The following is a 12,704-nucleotide window of genomic DNA, read 5'->3' on the forward strand; positions in this document are numbered from 1 at the left end:
CCTGTGATGTGATGTGATGGTGTGTGTGTGTGTGTGTGTCGTTGAGCGCGCAGACGTCAGGTGGGTGGGCGCGCACTGTGGGGTTAATCACATCCCATGGTGTATAAAGAGACTGAACTCATCAGGTGCTGCGACCTTAATGAGCTCCGGGATCGAATAAATGAAGTGATGAAATAAATGAATCCACTAAAGAGCAGGTGAATGTGAAGTGTACAGGGAGTCTCCACGGGGAGTGCTTTAAAGCTGGTTGTTTGTTTGTTTGTTTGTTTGTTTTGATTAACCCACGCATTCATTGATCTGATCTCCTCGATGGATCATGGATTACTCGAGTCCAGCCTGGCGGCTCGCGCGCCCCCGGAGCGCGGTCTGTCCCCCGCCGGTCACGTGGTCGTCTCGGTGTGTCTCGGCTTTATCGGCACGTTCGGCTTCGTCAACAACGCGCTCGTGCTCCTGCTGTTCTGCCGCCGCAAGCCGCTGCGCGCGCCGATCAACTGCATGCTCGTGAGCATCTCGGTGAGCGACCTGCTCGTGAGCGCGCTCGGGACGCCGTTCAGCTTCGCCGCGAGCACGCGCGGACGGTGGCTGATCGGCGCGCGCGGCTGCGTCTGGTACGGCTTCATCAACTCGTTCCTCGGTAAGATCTCACCTGAGGATCAGCAGCTGATCTCACCTGTCTCTCATATCATATCATTCTGTCTCCACGGTGCATGAGCCTGTGTGTGTGTGTGTGTGTGTGTGTGGAGGTCCCCTCGGCGGTGCCAAAACTTCAAGGACTGCAAAAAGCTGTTTTAAATATCTACACTTAATCACTTCCTGTATTTATGTTGGTGTTGGAATGTGAAGAATCCTTGTGTACTGTGTACACACTGTTTACTGTATAAACCTTGTTCTCTGTTCAAGTACAACCAGAAAACAGCATAAAACTAAACTTACATTGATTAGCAATTTAAACAACACAACTGTACGATGGAATAAACTGTGTGATGCCAACAAGGTAAAACATTTATCTGTTTATTCTTTGACAGTACTGCAGCTTTTTGATGGAAACTGGCGGACATACAAATGTCTGAAAAATACATTCTGGTGCAATGACTTCAGTCAGTGTTGGGGACACGGTGTTAATGTGCACGAGAGGCTGTCAGTCTTACCTGACTGAGACCTCCTCCCATGTAACTTGAAAAATCTTCCATCTATAGGTCAATATAAACATTAAAATTTTGATCATTAAATAATCGAGTTTAATTTAGTGTTTTAGCTTTATCAAGGTAGATTCTACATTCAACCCCTTAAAATGTCATAGCTACTATCTATTTACTTAAATTCATTAATATAGACAAATATTGTTTTAGTGTAATTAAACAAAGCATCTTTTTAATATTATTATTTTTTGTTTCTATTCATTAAAAAAAACAAAACTGTCACTGTCTTTAATGATTCATGTGCATAACTCTATGGTAGTTAATGCCATGCACGGTGCAATGTTTTATATAGACAGTTAAGTTTTCCAATTAAACCAGCAATATGATTGTTTTATAAAGTAGACTATAGGTTCATACACTATGTCTTAAGGGCTACATTTACATTAGAGGAAACAGCTGGTGTGATGAGGGTGAACACAGTGATAACTTACAGTAAACGATTAATCCCTCATGACATTTTGTAAACTGTGTTTAACAAGAAAGGACTGCACGGATGCAGGTATAACAATTTATAGAAAAACACACACCTTGCCTTAATCCTCGCTCTGTGATGCCAGATTGAAAGCCGCGCTGAAAGATGGGGTGGAGCCGAAGTCTGCCGCCGTTTTCATATAAAATTTAAAGGGGATGGGGGCGACCACCAATTTGTGTGGAGTTTATGGAAAATTTTTATGAGGGATTAGTACAAATGTTAGGAGGGGCTCAAACCCCCGCAAAATGGCCTAGCGACGCCCATAGTCTACAAACCTCTAAATCTGTCCTGCTTATGTTAATTTTGTGTATAGAACACCTTCTGGTACTTTAGGGCGTTTTTCTTGATGGGGTACCAGTTGATTTTTGTCTGTGAGCATGCAATCGTTCCAAGCTCGGGAACAAATCCCTGGACCGATTGCAGAGGTGGTCTCTGGAACGATTGATGCCTTCTTGAGCATGGAAGGCAGAACATAAGTAGGCACTCCTGTTTAAAAGAGAAAGTGACGTAGTTACTGTTTGACTCCGTACACAAACAAACGTGGCTACAAAAGAATTTCTAAAGTAATGCCGAAGTACAGTGTTCGCTAGAAATGTAGACAGGCAAAAACATCCAAAGATAATCGTACACAACACATAAAAACTCTGATGTAAATACTCTTAAGTATTTAGATGCATGCACGTGCAGCAGCAGTAAGCTAGCCCGTGCAGAGTTAAACAAACTGCGGCTCGAGCAGCACACAAGCACGCATGCATCACTAAAGTGAGGAAAAGATAAACTATAGGATAAAAACCATCTGGTGTGATCGAGTCGGAACCGCTCTGTCCCACAGCATCGTCTACCTTCATCATCCGAACCGGACAGCATGGATCCTGGTCCAGAAGAGAGCTTGCGAGCAAGCGGTGAGTTAATATTAAATACTAACGTTATTAACGCTGTTAAAGAGAGTCTCATATCACATCTCCTGGTGATTGTCTGTGGATCTCGTGGTGACATTTTAAATGTATATAATAATATATACAGGATGATCCTTTCACACTAGTTCATAACAAAGTTAACTCCTTATGTCTGCTTTTACACCTTCTTGAAGACAGACACTGGAGGAAACACAGACTGAGACCTCCGACAGCACAAGACCAGCTGACAACAGAAGAAAGAGGAAAAACCTGACGTGCAAGAGCAGGAGACTCATAATGCCTGGATGGCGGAGCGCTGACTACAGATACAGAGGTAGAAACATCAAGAGATCTGTGGAATTTAAAATGTATTTATATTTTTAAACTGTTTAATTTCAGTAACACACCCTCTTGTTAATGCAAGTACAAGTAATATAGAAATTACGATACATTTTAAAGTTTACTTTTTTCTCATTTTTGGCAGCTACTTTTCTGTTACAACACTTGTTTGAATTATATTTTACTTGAATAATTTTTAATAAAACATTTTGCACTCTAATCAGTAATTTGTCTCTATTCCAAATCACACATCTTGGGTTTTACAGCATACAGTGGAACCTCGGATTACAATTAACATGGTTTACGAGTGTTCCGCAAGACGAGCAAAGATTTTTAATAAATTTTGACTTGAAAAACTAGCATTGTCTTGGTTTACGAGCACCAAGTAAACATATACTGTTTCTTATAACACACGTGTGTGCGCGCGAGTAAGGCAAAAGAAATTCTCAATACAGAGGTTAAAAATCTATTTTCTTCCTCATCGCGGTGTTAGTGTGTAATTTGACACTGTGCCGGCTATGTGTGTGTGTGTGTGTGAGAAACCCCCTTCACAAACACACACGCCCACAGAAATTAAGGCGAGAGACACACACTCTGCTCATCAAGGAAACTCCCAGATCTTTTCAGAGGTGAGGTGCTGGGTCATTTGTTTGTTTGTTTTACTTTACAGCAGTGATTCTGTTAGTTTAGGCTGAAAGCAAGAGTCTCCACTTACTCTAGGATCACACACACACACACATACACACACATACACACACATAAACATATACGCGCACATACACAGCGCCTGCATGCACAAACAAAAACACTTATCTGCCGGGATTTATTTTTTACTTTTTAGAAAGTTAAAGTGCAGGTAAATTTGTTTTATTTTTACTTAATATTTTGTATTAATTATTTTTCTGTATTTATTTTTTGGGGCTGTAGAACGAATAATTAAGTTTCCATTATTTCTTCTGGGAAAATTAAATTTGTTTTACGAGTGTTTTGGAATACGAGCCCACTTCCGGTACGAATTATGCTCGTAATCCGAGGTTCCACTGTACATTTATTTTTAAAAATACAATATAAACACACTGCACACAAAACATGTTAAACACAGTAGTTTCAGCACATCAGCTAAGTTTGAAAAGCTAAACTCAAAAAAGCAAAAAAGAGCAGAAGCATCTCTCTTATAGGAATGTTGTCTTCTTGATAGGAGAATTTGGCAGCCATTTTTGTCTCTCCAGGTCACAAGGACATGCTGCCATCACACACCAGACCTCTCCTGAACCCAGATGATCCTGGGGAGAACAGAAGTACATGATTAGATATTTATTATATGTATCTGTGCTATCCGTTAAACTTTACAACGTGCATTATATTTATTTGTAGCATTTCTTGTATTTCAGTCTACTTAACTGTATTTCTTGCATTTCTTTATTCATTCTTTACATTTGTATGATTAATTCACGGTGTACATAAACACTATGTTTGCTATAAAACACCTAAATATTTAAAATAAATAATGCTCTTGTGCTATGACCAAAGAAATTAATGCTTAATGAGCACTTTTTTTAATGTCACTGTGGAAATCAGAAGAGAATGTGTGTTCCTGGTGTTTGGGGGACACAACTGCGTTTTCCTCCACACACAAGCAGCTGTGTTCGGAGATGTTTTGTAATCTGCTGTAATCAGTGACTGAGTTAATGAGCTTTAACGAGGAGGTAATCAGCACTACAGAGTGACACTTTACAGAGTGTTTCACTGAGTAATTGATTTTATTGCAGTGCATACTGGACTTTATCGTATAATAGCCAATCTGGAAAGCTTTTTTTAAAGGTCAGACACGTCACACACAAATATCGTTACACACAGTTTCACTTTAAAGTTTATGAACACAACAAAAACCTTAAGGTGAATGAGATTTATAACTCAGGCAGAATCGGGATTGGGCTATTTCGGGTGAACCACATCCTTTCTGTAGAAAATGTCTAATCATAAAGTGTGTCTTTACATATACTAATATTTTTTTAGGAAAATTCAATGCGATACATACAGTGTGTAACTAATGTTTAATAAATCATACGTGTACATTCACCTCTGCTTCAGTTTAATCATGTAATTTCCAGTTTTTCACTTGGTTATGGTCTGATAAATGAGCTGCTTTGCTTTCGATTAAAGCACACACACTCAAACACTTACACACACACACACACACACACACACAATTCATGTACATAATGTGATGTGAGGTGTGAGGAAGCTCTAATCCCTCTGCTTACACCTTGTCCATCGGTCGTCTGACGTCTGAATCTGTTTCTTCCTTCAGTAATACTTGCATGTGGTCGAATGTCACTTTTAGGACATAAATTTCATAAAGAAAATAATAAAAACAATGACATGATTTTATTGTTACCATGATGACTTTCCTAAATCCAGCTTACATTTTTCCCCCAAATTTCAAGAAATGTTTTAATAAATACATTTTTTAAAATGTTCTGCATAGAAATAGGTAATTGGTTTGGATGTACACACTGATGGCATCATGACCTTCTCTCTCTCTCTCTCTCTCTCTCTCTCTCTCTCTCTCTCTCTGTGGTTTAGGTATCGTGTCTCTGATCTCCTTGGCTGCTCTGTCATATGAACGTTACTGCACGATGATGAAGCCCACTCAGGCCAACCTGACCAGCTACAGGAAGGTCTTCATGGCTATCGCTTTCTCCTGGATCTACTCCCTGGTGTGGACCGTGCCTCCGCTCTTCGGGTGGAGCCACTACGGCCTCGAGGGTCCTGGTACAACCTGCAGCATCAGCTGGACCACCAAAACAGCAAACAACGTTTCCTATATTATCTGTCTTTTCTTTTTCTGCCTCATCATTCCGTTTGTAGTGATTGTGTACAGCTACGGGAAACTGCTGCAGGCCATCAAGCAGGTGAGATTCCCGAAACTAGAAAGTAAGACTATACACTTGGGTGGATCTTTGGCAATAAATTTAATCAGAAATGTACAGTATAAAGGGTAAGCCACCATTCTTCAAACCACCACCAGAGGCTCCCACCTGGTAATTAGTGCTGATTGGCTCCACCTGTGCCTGACCTGTGGTTTAAGAGCTGCTTAAAGCCCATTCAAATAGTCAGTCTTGAGTTCTCTCTGTGAGATCGAGGATGCTAAGGATGGTGGTAGCATTTTGAAAGTTTGTGCTCTTTTGGAGAGGAAGAAAGCTGCTGACATCTCTAAGTTTATGGGTTTTGTTTTTCTTTTGTTCTTAATCTGAATAGATCATTTGACTGATTTTGTTGTGGTTTGCTGTAGTGTGAGCATCAGGTCTCGAACCCCCCACTCTCAAGCCTTACTCTAGCTTCTACTACTGCTAACACACTCGCTTTCTAAACCAGAGGTGATAAGACTGAATCTGACTCTGGGTGATTGTTAATTTTTTGGAGGTTTCTCCTCATCCTCCTTGTTTGCTCTGCATCGTTCTAACAAGAGTTCTGCTTATCGCTCTGGTCACCTGTGCCCTGAGGTCTGGGATAAAATCTGGTGTGTTGCGAGACACCATGTTCAATTAAAGGTTTATTCTGTTGTTCCTCTGGGGAGGTCCATCTCCAGCTTCCATTTCAGAAAGAATTCTAAGTAGGACAGCATGGATTCCCTGTGAAAGAGTTATCAATAATTTGGAATTTTAAATCCACACTTACCTCAACTTTGAAGGCTGTAATCACAGATGGTTACTTCTTACTCTCATTAGAGACATGATTCGGCGCAATCAGAAGGCAGACGCAGTAAACGTGCTTCTGGTGCACACTGTGGGTTTTAAGTAAATTGAGATGAGATCTACATACCAGAGGACTACAAACAAACCTCAAAGAGTTTCTTTTCAGATCCTGGAACACTAAAGCACCTTAAAAAAAAAAAAAAACTGGAAGCTAAAAATATTAAAATTGTTGACGTGCATCATGCCGGATACTTGCCATGTCTTTAATTTAAAGGAAAAGCTGAAATATCTCAATCGTAACCTCAGAAGATCTGAGTTTCTTTTAAGCTGGAGATTGGATTCCGTAAAGTGTTCAAAGTTTAAAAGCAGAACACCACCCGTTGTGAGAACATCAGGCTGCTCATGAACATCACATACGTGGAGTGTCCTATTTGCTGAACTGCTGCAGTATGTAAATGTATTCTCATGAAAAAGGTGCTGGTGTTAAAGTTGCAGAAGGCAGAAATATGGCGTCTGTAAAGACTGGCTCTCAGTTCCACAGGCTGTGTTTAAGCCGTAATAACAAACCACACTGGCATTAGTTTTAGTTCATGGGACCACATGCAGATGAGTGAAAGCAGAGGAAGCAATGCAGAAGGTCCCATGTCACCTCATATCTGACCTCAAGTTATCAACTCCATGTGATGCAATTTTCACACTGATGTTACTGTATACAAATCTGTTCTGCACTAGGGGGTGGACTGCTAAGCTGCTAAATGTATACAAGTTAAGTAGTTGGTCAATTTATCGTCTTCTCCACTGTCAATGCTGTGAAACTGTTTTTTTTTTCTCAATTATAGGCCATACACAGCAATCTTTGAGGTTCTTTGATGTTCGACTTCCTTAATAAGCAAAAAGGACAGAAGGTTATTAGATTTAATTTATTTGACCAACTACAGAAAATTAAATATTGTCTCCGGTCTGTCAGAAAATTTCTAATTCCAGGCTTTGAATTGTGAGCTGCAGTGTCATGATTAAATATTTCACTCGGCCTGTCCCGCTGTGTTTCCGAGTGGACAGATCGTGAAGCCCTCGTGACGTTAGCATCGTCAGTGTGTTTAAACTGTGCAGCTAAATGCTTTGTGAGGAAATTAAAGTAGTTAAGCATTTGATCAGAGACAATTAGACTAAAATACAGGCATGAAAGATGGACACGGAGGTGCTGCTCCTTCATCCTGAATGATGATGTGTGTAACAGGAGAGATGAGTTACATGATCGATCAATCTTTTAGATAATCAGTTAAATAATTATTGATGGCTTTGACATAACTTACATTTTATTTACATTTTTTTAAAATCTTACATTTAACAAAATGTGTATTAAATGTATACAGACATAAGTGTTGATGTAATCATTTCCTCACCAGTTTTTATAAAGAAGTGTAATTCTTAATAAGACATAAGTTCCATGTCAGGCTTTTGCTCCTTTAGGATGAGGAAAGGGGGGGGGGGGGGTTGAATAGGTCAAAGGGTAAAGGTTAATAAATTGTGTTTCCCTCGCATGCTTCATGCTTCTTCTATCACAGAGCTGTTGTGTTATTCCTCATAAAGCTCGCCTCTGTTCTGTAATCGTGTTCAGCTTAATGACTTAAACTGATTTTATTATTACATTTGCTGCTTCTGTGCGCTTTGCAGTTTATGTGAACAATTTGCAAATGGTTGTATTTTTAGCCTCAGTGTTCAGTGATGCACTCGGATCGATTTGCTTTATGAACCGTGCAGTTTTTCTAACAGGGTCATGTCTTTGAAAGGCTTTAAGCAATGATGTACAACAAGCTTGATTCTACACAACTCTCATCAACTTTCCGTTTTCCCATAAATATTCGTCCCCCCACTCAAACCCCAAAAACCAACTGCGATGACTTTTTCACGTGCCGCCGCATGTCCTTCATCTGTTTGGTTCAGTCGCCTTTTTTCCGCCTTTCTGAGACATCTCACCCTTAATTGGAAGTGCAGTCACAGCTGAGCCACATGCACATACTTTCGTTTGATGTTCACTTCACCAGAGCATCATGAACACCCCCCCCCCCACCCCCCTCCAGTCTCTCACTGCCCTATGTGCTTTGTTTTTAACCTTAATCCCATACGAGGAGAGAGAGAGAGAACAGACAGCAGGGTTCAGAGTGGTGCAGAACAACAGGGAGCCAATTAATCCCATCTACATCAAGTAGCACAGTGTTGAGTCTCAACGTGTCAAATAACAGCATCACGCTGCAGGTGGAGGCTTTACATCACCAGAGAGAGAGTAGATAATTAAAAACACTTCGTGAGAAAATTACATGGGAATTTATAAAAAGCTGCTGTTAGTACAGATATATTAGACTTTATATACACGTGTTCTTTCCAAAGAGATGCCTGAGACCTACGAATGTCAGAAATGCGGATCGGGAGCTTTGTGTGAAGGACCATTAAAGGGCTGCAGACTGCACTTGACTACACCAAACGTGTTTTTATAAACTTTTGAAACTGATAAAATGATTTATTTCATTCTTCTGCTGAGTTCTGGATCCTGATTGGTCAGAACATGATGATTAATTTCTTTATAACTGCAGCAACACATTTTTGTTTCCATAGTAACAAACCTTCACAATGACCTGTACTATGCACACTCCATTAATAACAAAAAAATAATAATAATTGTTGATATAGTGAAGTTTTAGTGGAAGGAGTCTCCAGTGTCCTCCTTTTCCCTAACCCCTCTGTTTCCTGTTTGTTGTCTGTCCCGGTGATGAAGGTGAGGAGGATTAACACGGCGCTGAGTCGTAAGCGTGAACAGCGGGTTCTCCTCCAGATCATCACCATGGTGGTGTGTTATCTGCTGTGCTGGCTGCCGTACGGTACCATGGCTCTCATATCGACGTTCGGAGAACCCAGACTGGTCACGCCCGAGGCTAGCATCGTGCCGTCTCTGTTAGCCAAAACGAGCACCGTGATCAACCCCATCATCTACATCTTCATGAACAAACAGGTGAAGGTCATCACCACAACCATCTACATGAATGAGTGTGTTTCTGAAACTGGAGTAAAAGTATATGACACTGCTCCTTGACATTTCCTTCCAGTCCTCATAAAACACACATGACCCTAATTATTATTCTCAAATAGAATTTTTATTTTTTTTTTTATGACATTGGAGTGAAAAAGACGCTGATTCATGCTGCATACATTCCAAATTACTACCCATGAATGTTCATAACAGATATCTTAATCTACTAATGCAGAACAAATGCACCAAACATGACTTTAACATACTTCTTTTCACAGAGCTAAGATACAGAATGTATTCCTCCTGAGATCAAAGCTACTTGATCATGTGACCTGAGCTATAAAACCACTTGCATGAAAATTTACTTTTAAGGAGACAAGAATTTAATTGTAGTGTTCGTAATTGTGTAAAAATACGTCTTTATCATGGGAGCACTGGGAATAAATGACAGGATGACAGGATTAAATGTCCCTTTGATTTTATTATTCTATAAATTTACACAAAATCTATTTTTTTTTTTTCCCGCTTTGTAGTTTTACCCACACTGTAAGTCTTATAAATATTTACACCTTTTTATAATGAATATTGGTTTCCTTACACAGGCAGGAATTTTTTCCTTCTCTGGTGAAAGCATGTGGTTCACCCTGTACACCACCAGTCAAAAGTTTGTACATCCCAGCCGGTTTTTTTTTCCTTTTTACACTCTAAAACAATGCTGAAGATGTTTATCCACAATGCACCATATTGAGATGTTTATCTGCTCCTTCTGCTCTGTAAAGCTTCATAACGGCTCTAATCTGAGGTGCTGGTTGTTAACTGGTGATTTCTGAGGCTGGTGACTCTAAATGAACTTCTCCTCTGCAGCAGAGCTCAGTTTTGGTCTTCATGAGAGACAGTTTCATCATCATGGAGCTTGATGGGTTTTACAAACACACTCCACACAATACTGTTCTTATAGGAACTGTTCCAGAACAGCCGACCTTCATGTCTTAACATAACAACTGACTGTTACTGATGATCGGGATTGTAGCTCCACTGAGGACAGAAAGGTGTTTGTCTCAAGTCCTCGTGGAAGACATCAAGTCCACTGTATGTCATTTTCAGTCTTCAATTCCTCCCAGCCCATAACCTTGAAAACTGTGAGTTGAGGCGAGTTGAAGACTTAAAGTGCTGTACAGATTCAAGTATCAGCCCTCTCTTCATCAGTGCAGAGGAACAGAGTTTCCCTGCTTTAGAAACAAGATGGTGAGTAAATCTGATGCCAGGAGACATAATTGTGTAAGTAATCAGACCGGTTAATGTTATTTATTTCTGTCAAGCGTTGCACTCATTTTTGGCTAATATCTTGTATAGATGATGGAAGAGTCAAAGTCTTCTTCAGCACGTCCCAAACTGTCTCACTGGGGTTAATGACAGGACTCTGTGTGTGTGTGTGTGTGCGTGTGTGTGTGTGAGTCATGTAATATGGCGCGTGCCATCAGCAAGGAGAAACTCCATAAATGTGATCCTCTGGTGGTTCAGTACATTCAGGTGGTCAGCTGACTTCATTTAATTGCCCCATAACGTTACTGAGTCTAGACCTGAGTAACTGATCAACCCCAGATCATAACACTGTCTCCAGAGGCTTGTACAGTGGACACTATGCATGATGGAAGCATCGCTTCATGTCCTTCCCTTCTTACCCTGACACGCCCATCACTCTGGGATAGACTCAGTCTGGACTCATCAGGTCTTTTGTTCCTCTTATACATGAATGGTCTGAGAGCAAGAATATGATCCAGGGGTAATTATTTACAGGTGTTTTGTGGCTAAACTGCAGGTTTTGTCAGTAAGACGGCCGAGTGATCAGTGAAGAGTCTTAAACCGTGGTGAAGTAGCGATTAAATGTCATACTGTTGTGTGGACAAAGTGAACCTTTTCTGGATCATTTCTCTCCATATGATAATCAATAAGGTTATACACACACACACACACACACATAACTAGCCTCTCAGGGACATACTCTAGGAATAGAAGGATCTTTAGCGTTTGTGAAATTGCGGATTTGATTCTGATAGGAATTTTAAATGCATGAGCGTTCCCTGAAGTTTGTGCCTCTATGTTTATAAATATTATATTTATACATTTACAATTACAGTAGTAAACAATAATATTGAGATATTGTTTTTTTTAAGTCAGTGTTCATAACAGACAAATTCTCAATTTAAACACACACACACACACACACACACACACACACACACGCACACACAATAAATATTTGAAAATATTTTTTTCTCTTTTTCTTTTTTTGTTTTAAACCTTCCAAATGTTTCTGGACAGTTCTGATCGTTAAGTCCAGATTTGCAGTATTTCTGTCCTGTTCTTCCTGATTTGTTTTTCCCGTGTCAGTTCTACAGGAGCTTCAGAGATCTGCTCATGTGCACATCGCCACATCAGAGATCGAGCTACAAAACCTCCACCAAGTTCTCAAAGTCTCTCAGGATATTAAGACAAGTCAATGGTCCCAATGTGACTCCATGCCAAGACGCTGCCTGCAATCCAGACTGCGACAAGCCAAAGAGCGGGTCTGAACCAGAGGCCGGTTCTCCTGCAGCTCCTGGAACTGTGAAGCACACCATGGTCTCTCTGGTGGTCCAGCAGATGTGCAGAGCGACAGAAACCCGGTTCTTGACTCCATGATGCTGCTGCAAACAATAAGGAGAAGAAAAGTACAATTATAAATAAACCTGTTATAGCCTAGTATTAATTCGTCCCACTTTTAAAGTATTTTTAAAGGATGGTTGGAACTAACGTTTAATTATCCAAAAGACCATCATTATGCCAAGAGCTGAAGTAATTAATACCACATTATAGAATTGTGTAAAATAACAGATTAAATGAAATAAATGTGAACAAATGTATTACTGTGACAGGCTGCAAAGTGCCTAAAGATACAGTTTGATAATTGGGTTATTTATGTAACAACTGCACCTGTTTCTCACCGGGTCATGCCTTAAGTTAAACGTTTTTATGCTTGAATGATTCAAGCTAATCAAATCAAAACCCGAAGAATAAAAACACATGAACTCTGTC

At 40.2% G+C, this 12,704-nt stretch overlaps 1 protein-coding gene across 1 annotated transcript; it reads left to right on the top strand.

Annotated features, from left to right (window-relative positions):
• The first annotated feature begins 309 nt into the window (after positions 1-309).
• tmtopsb (teleost multiple tissue opsin b) lies at positions 310-12,362 on the top strand. Its single transcript, XM_053487690.1, has 4 exons — positions 310-634; positions 5,493-5,821; positions 9,378-9,611; positions 12,021-12,362. The coding sequence occupies exons 1-4, from the start codon at positions 310-312 to the stop codon at positions 12,309-12,311; spliced, it is 1,179 nt and encodes a 392-aa protein (XP_053343665.1). The 3' UTR covers positions 12,312-12,362.
• Positions 12,363-12,704: the final 342 nt, after the last annotated feature.

This window comes from Clarias gariepinus, chromosome 26, assembly GCF_024256425.1.
Source record: "Clarias gariepinus isolate MV-2021 ecotype Netherlands chromosome 26, CGAR_prim_01v2, whole genome shotgun sequence".
NCBI classification, from domain to species: Eukaryota; Metazoa; Chordata; class Actinopteri; order Siluriformes; family Clariidae; genus Clarias; species Clarias gariepinus.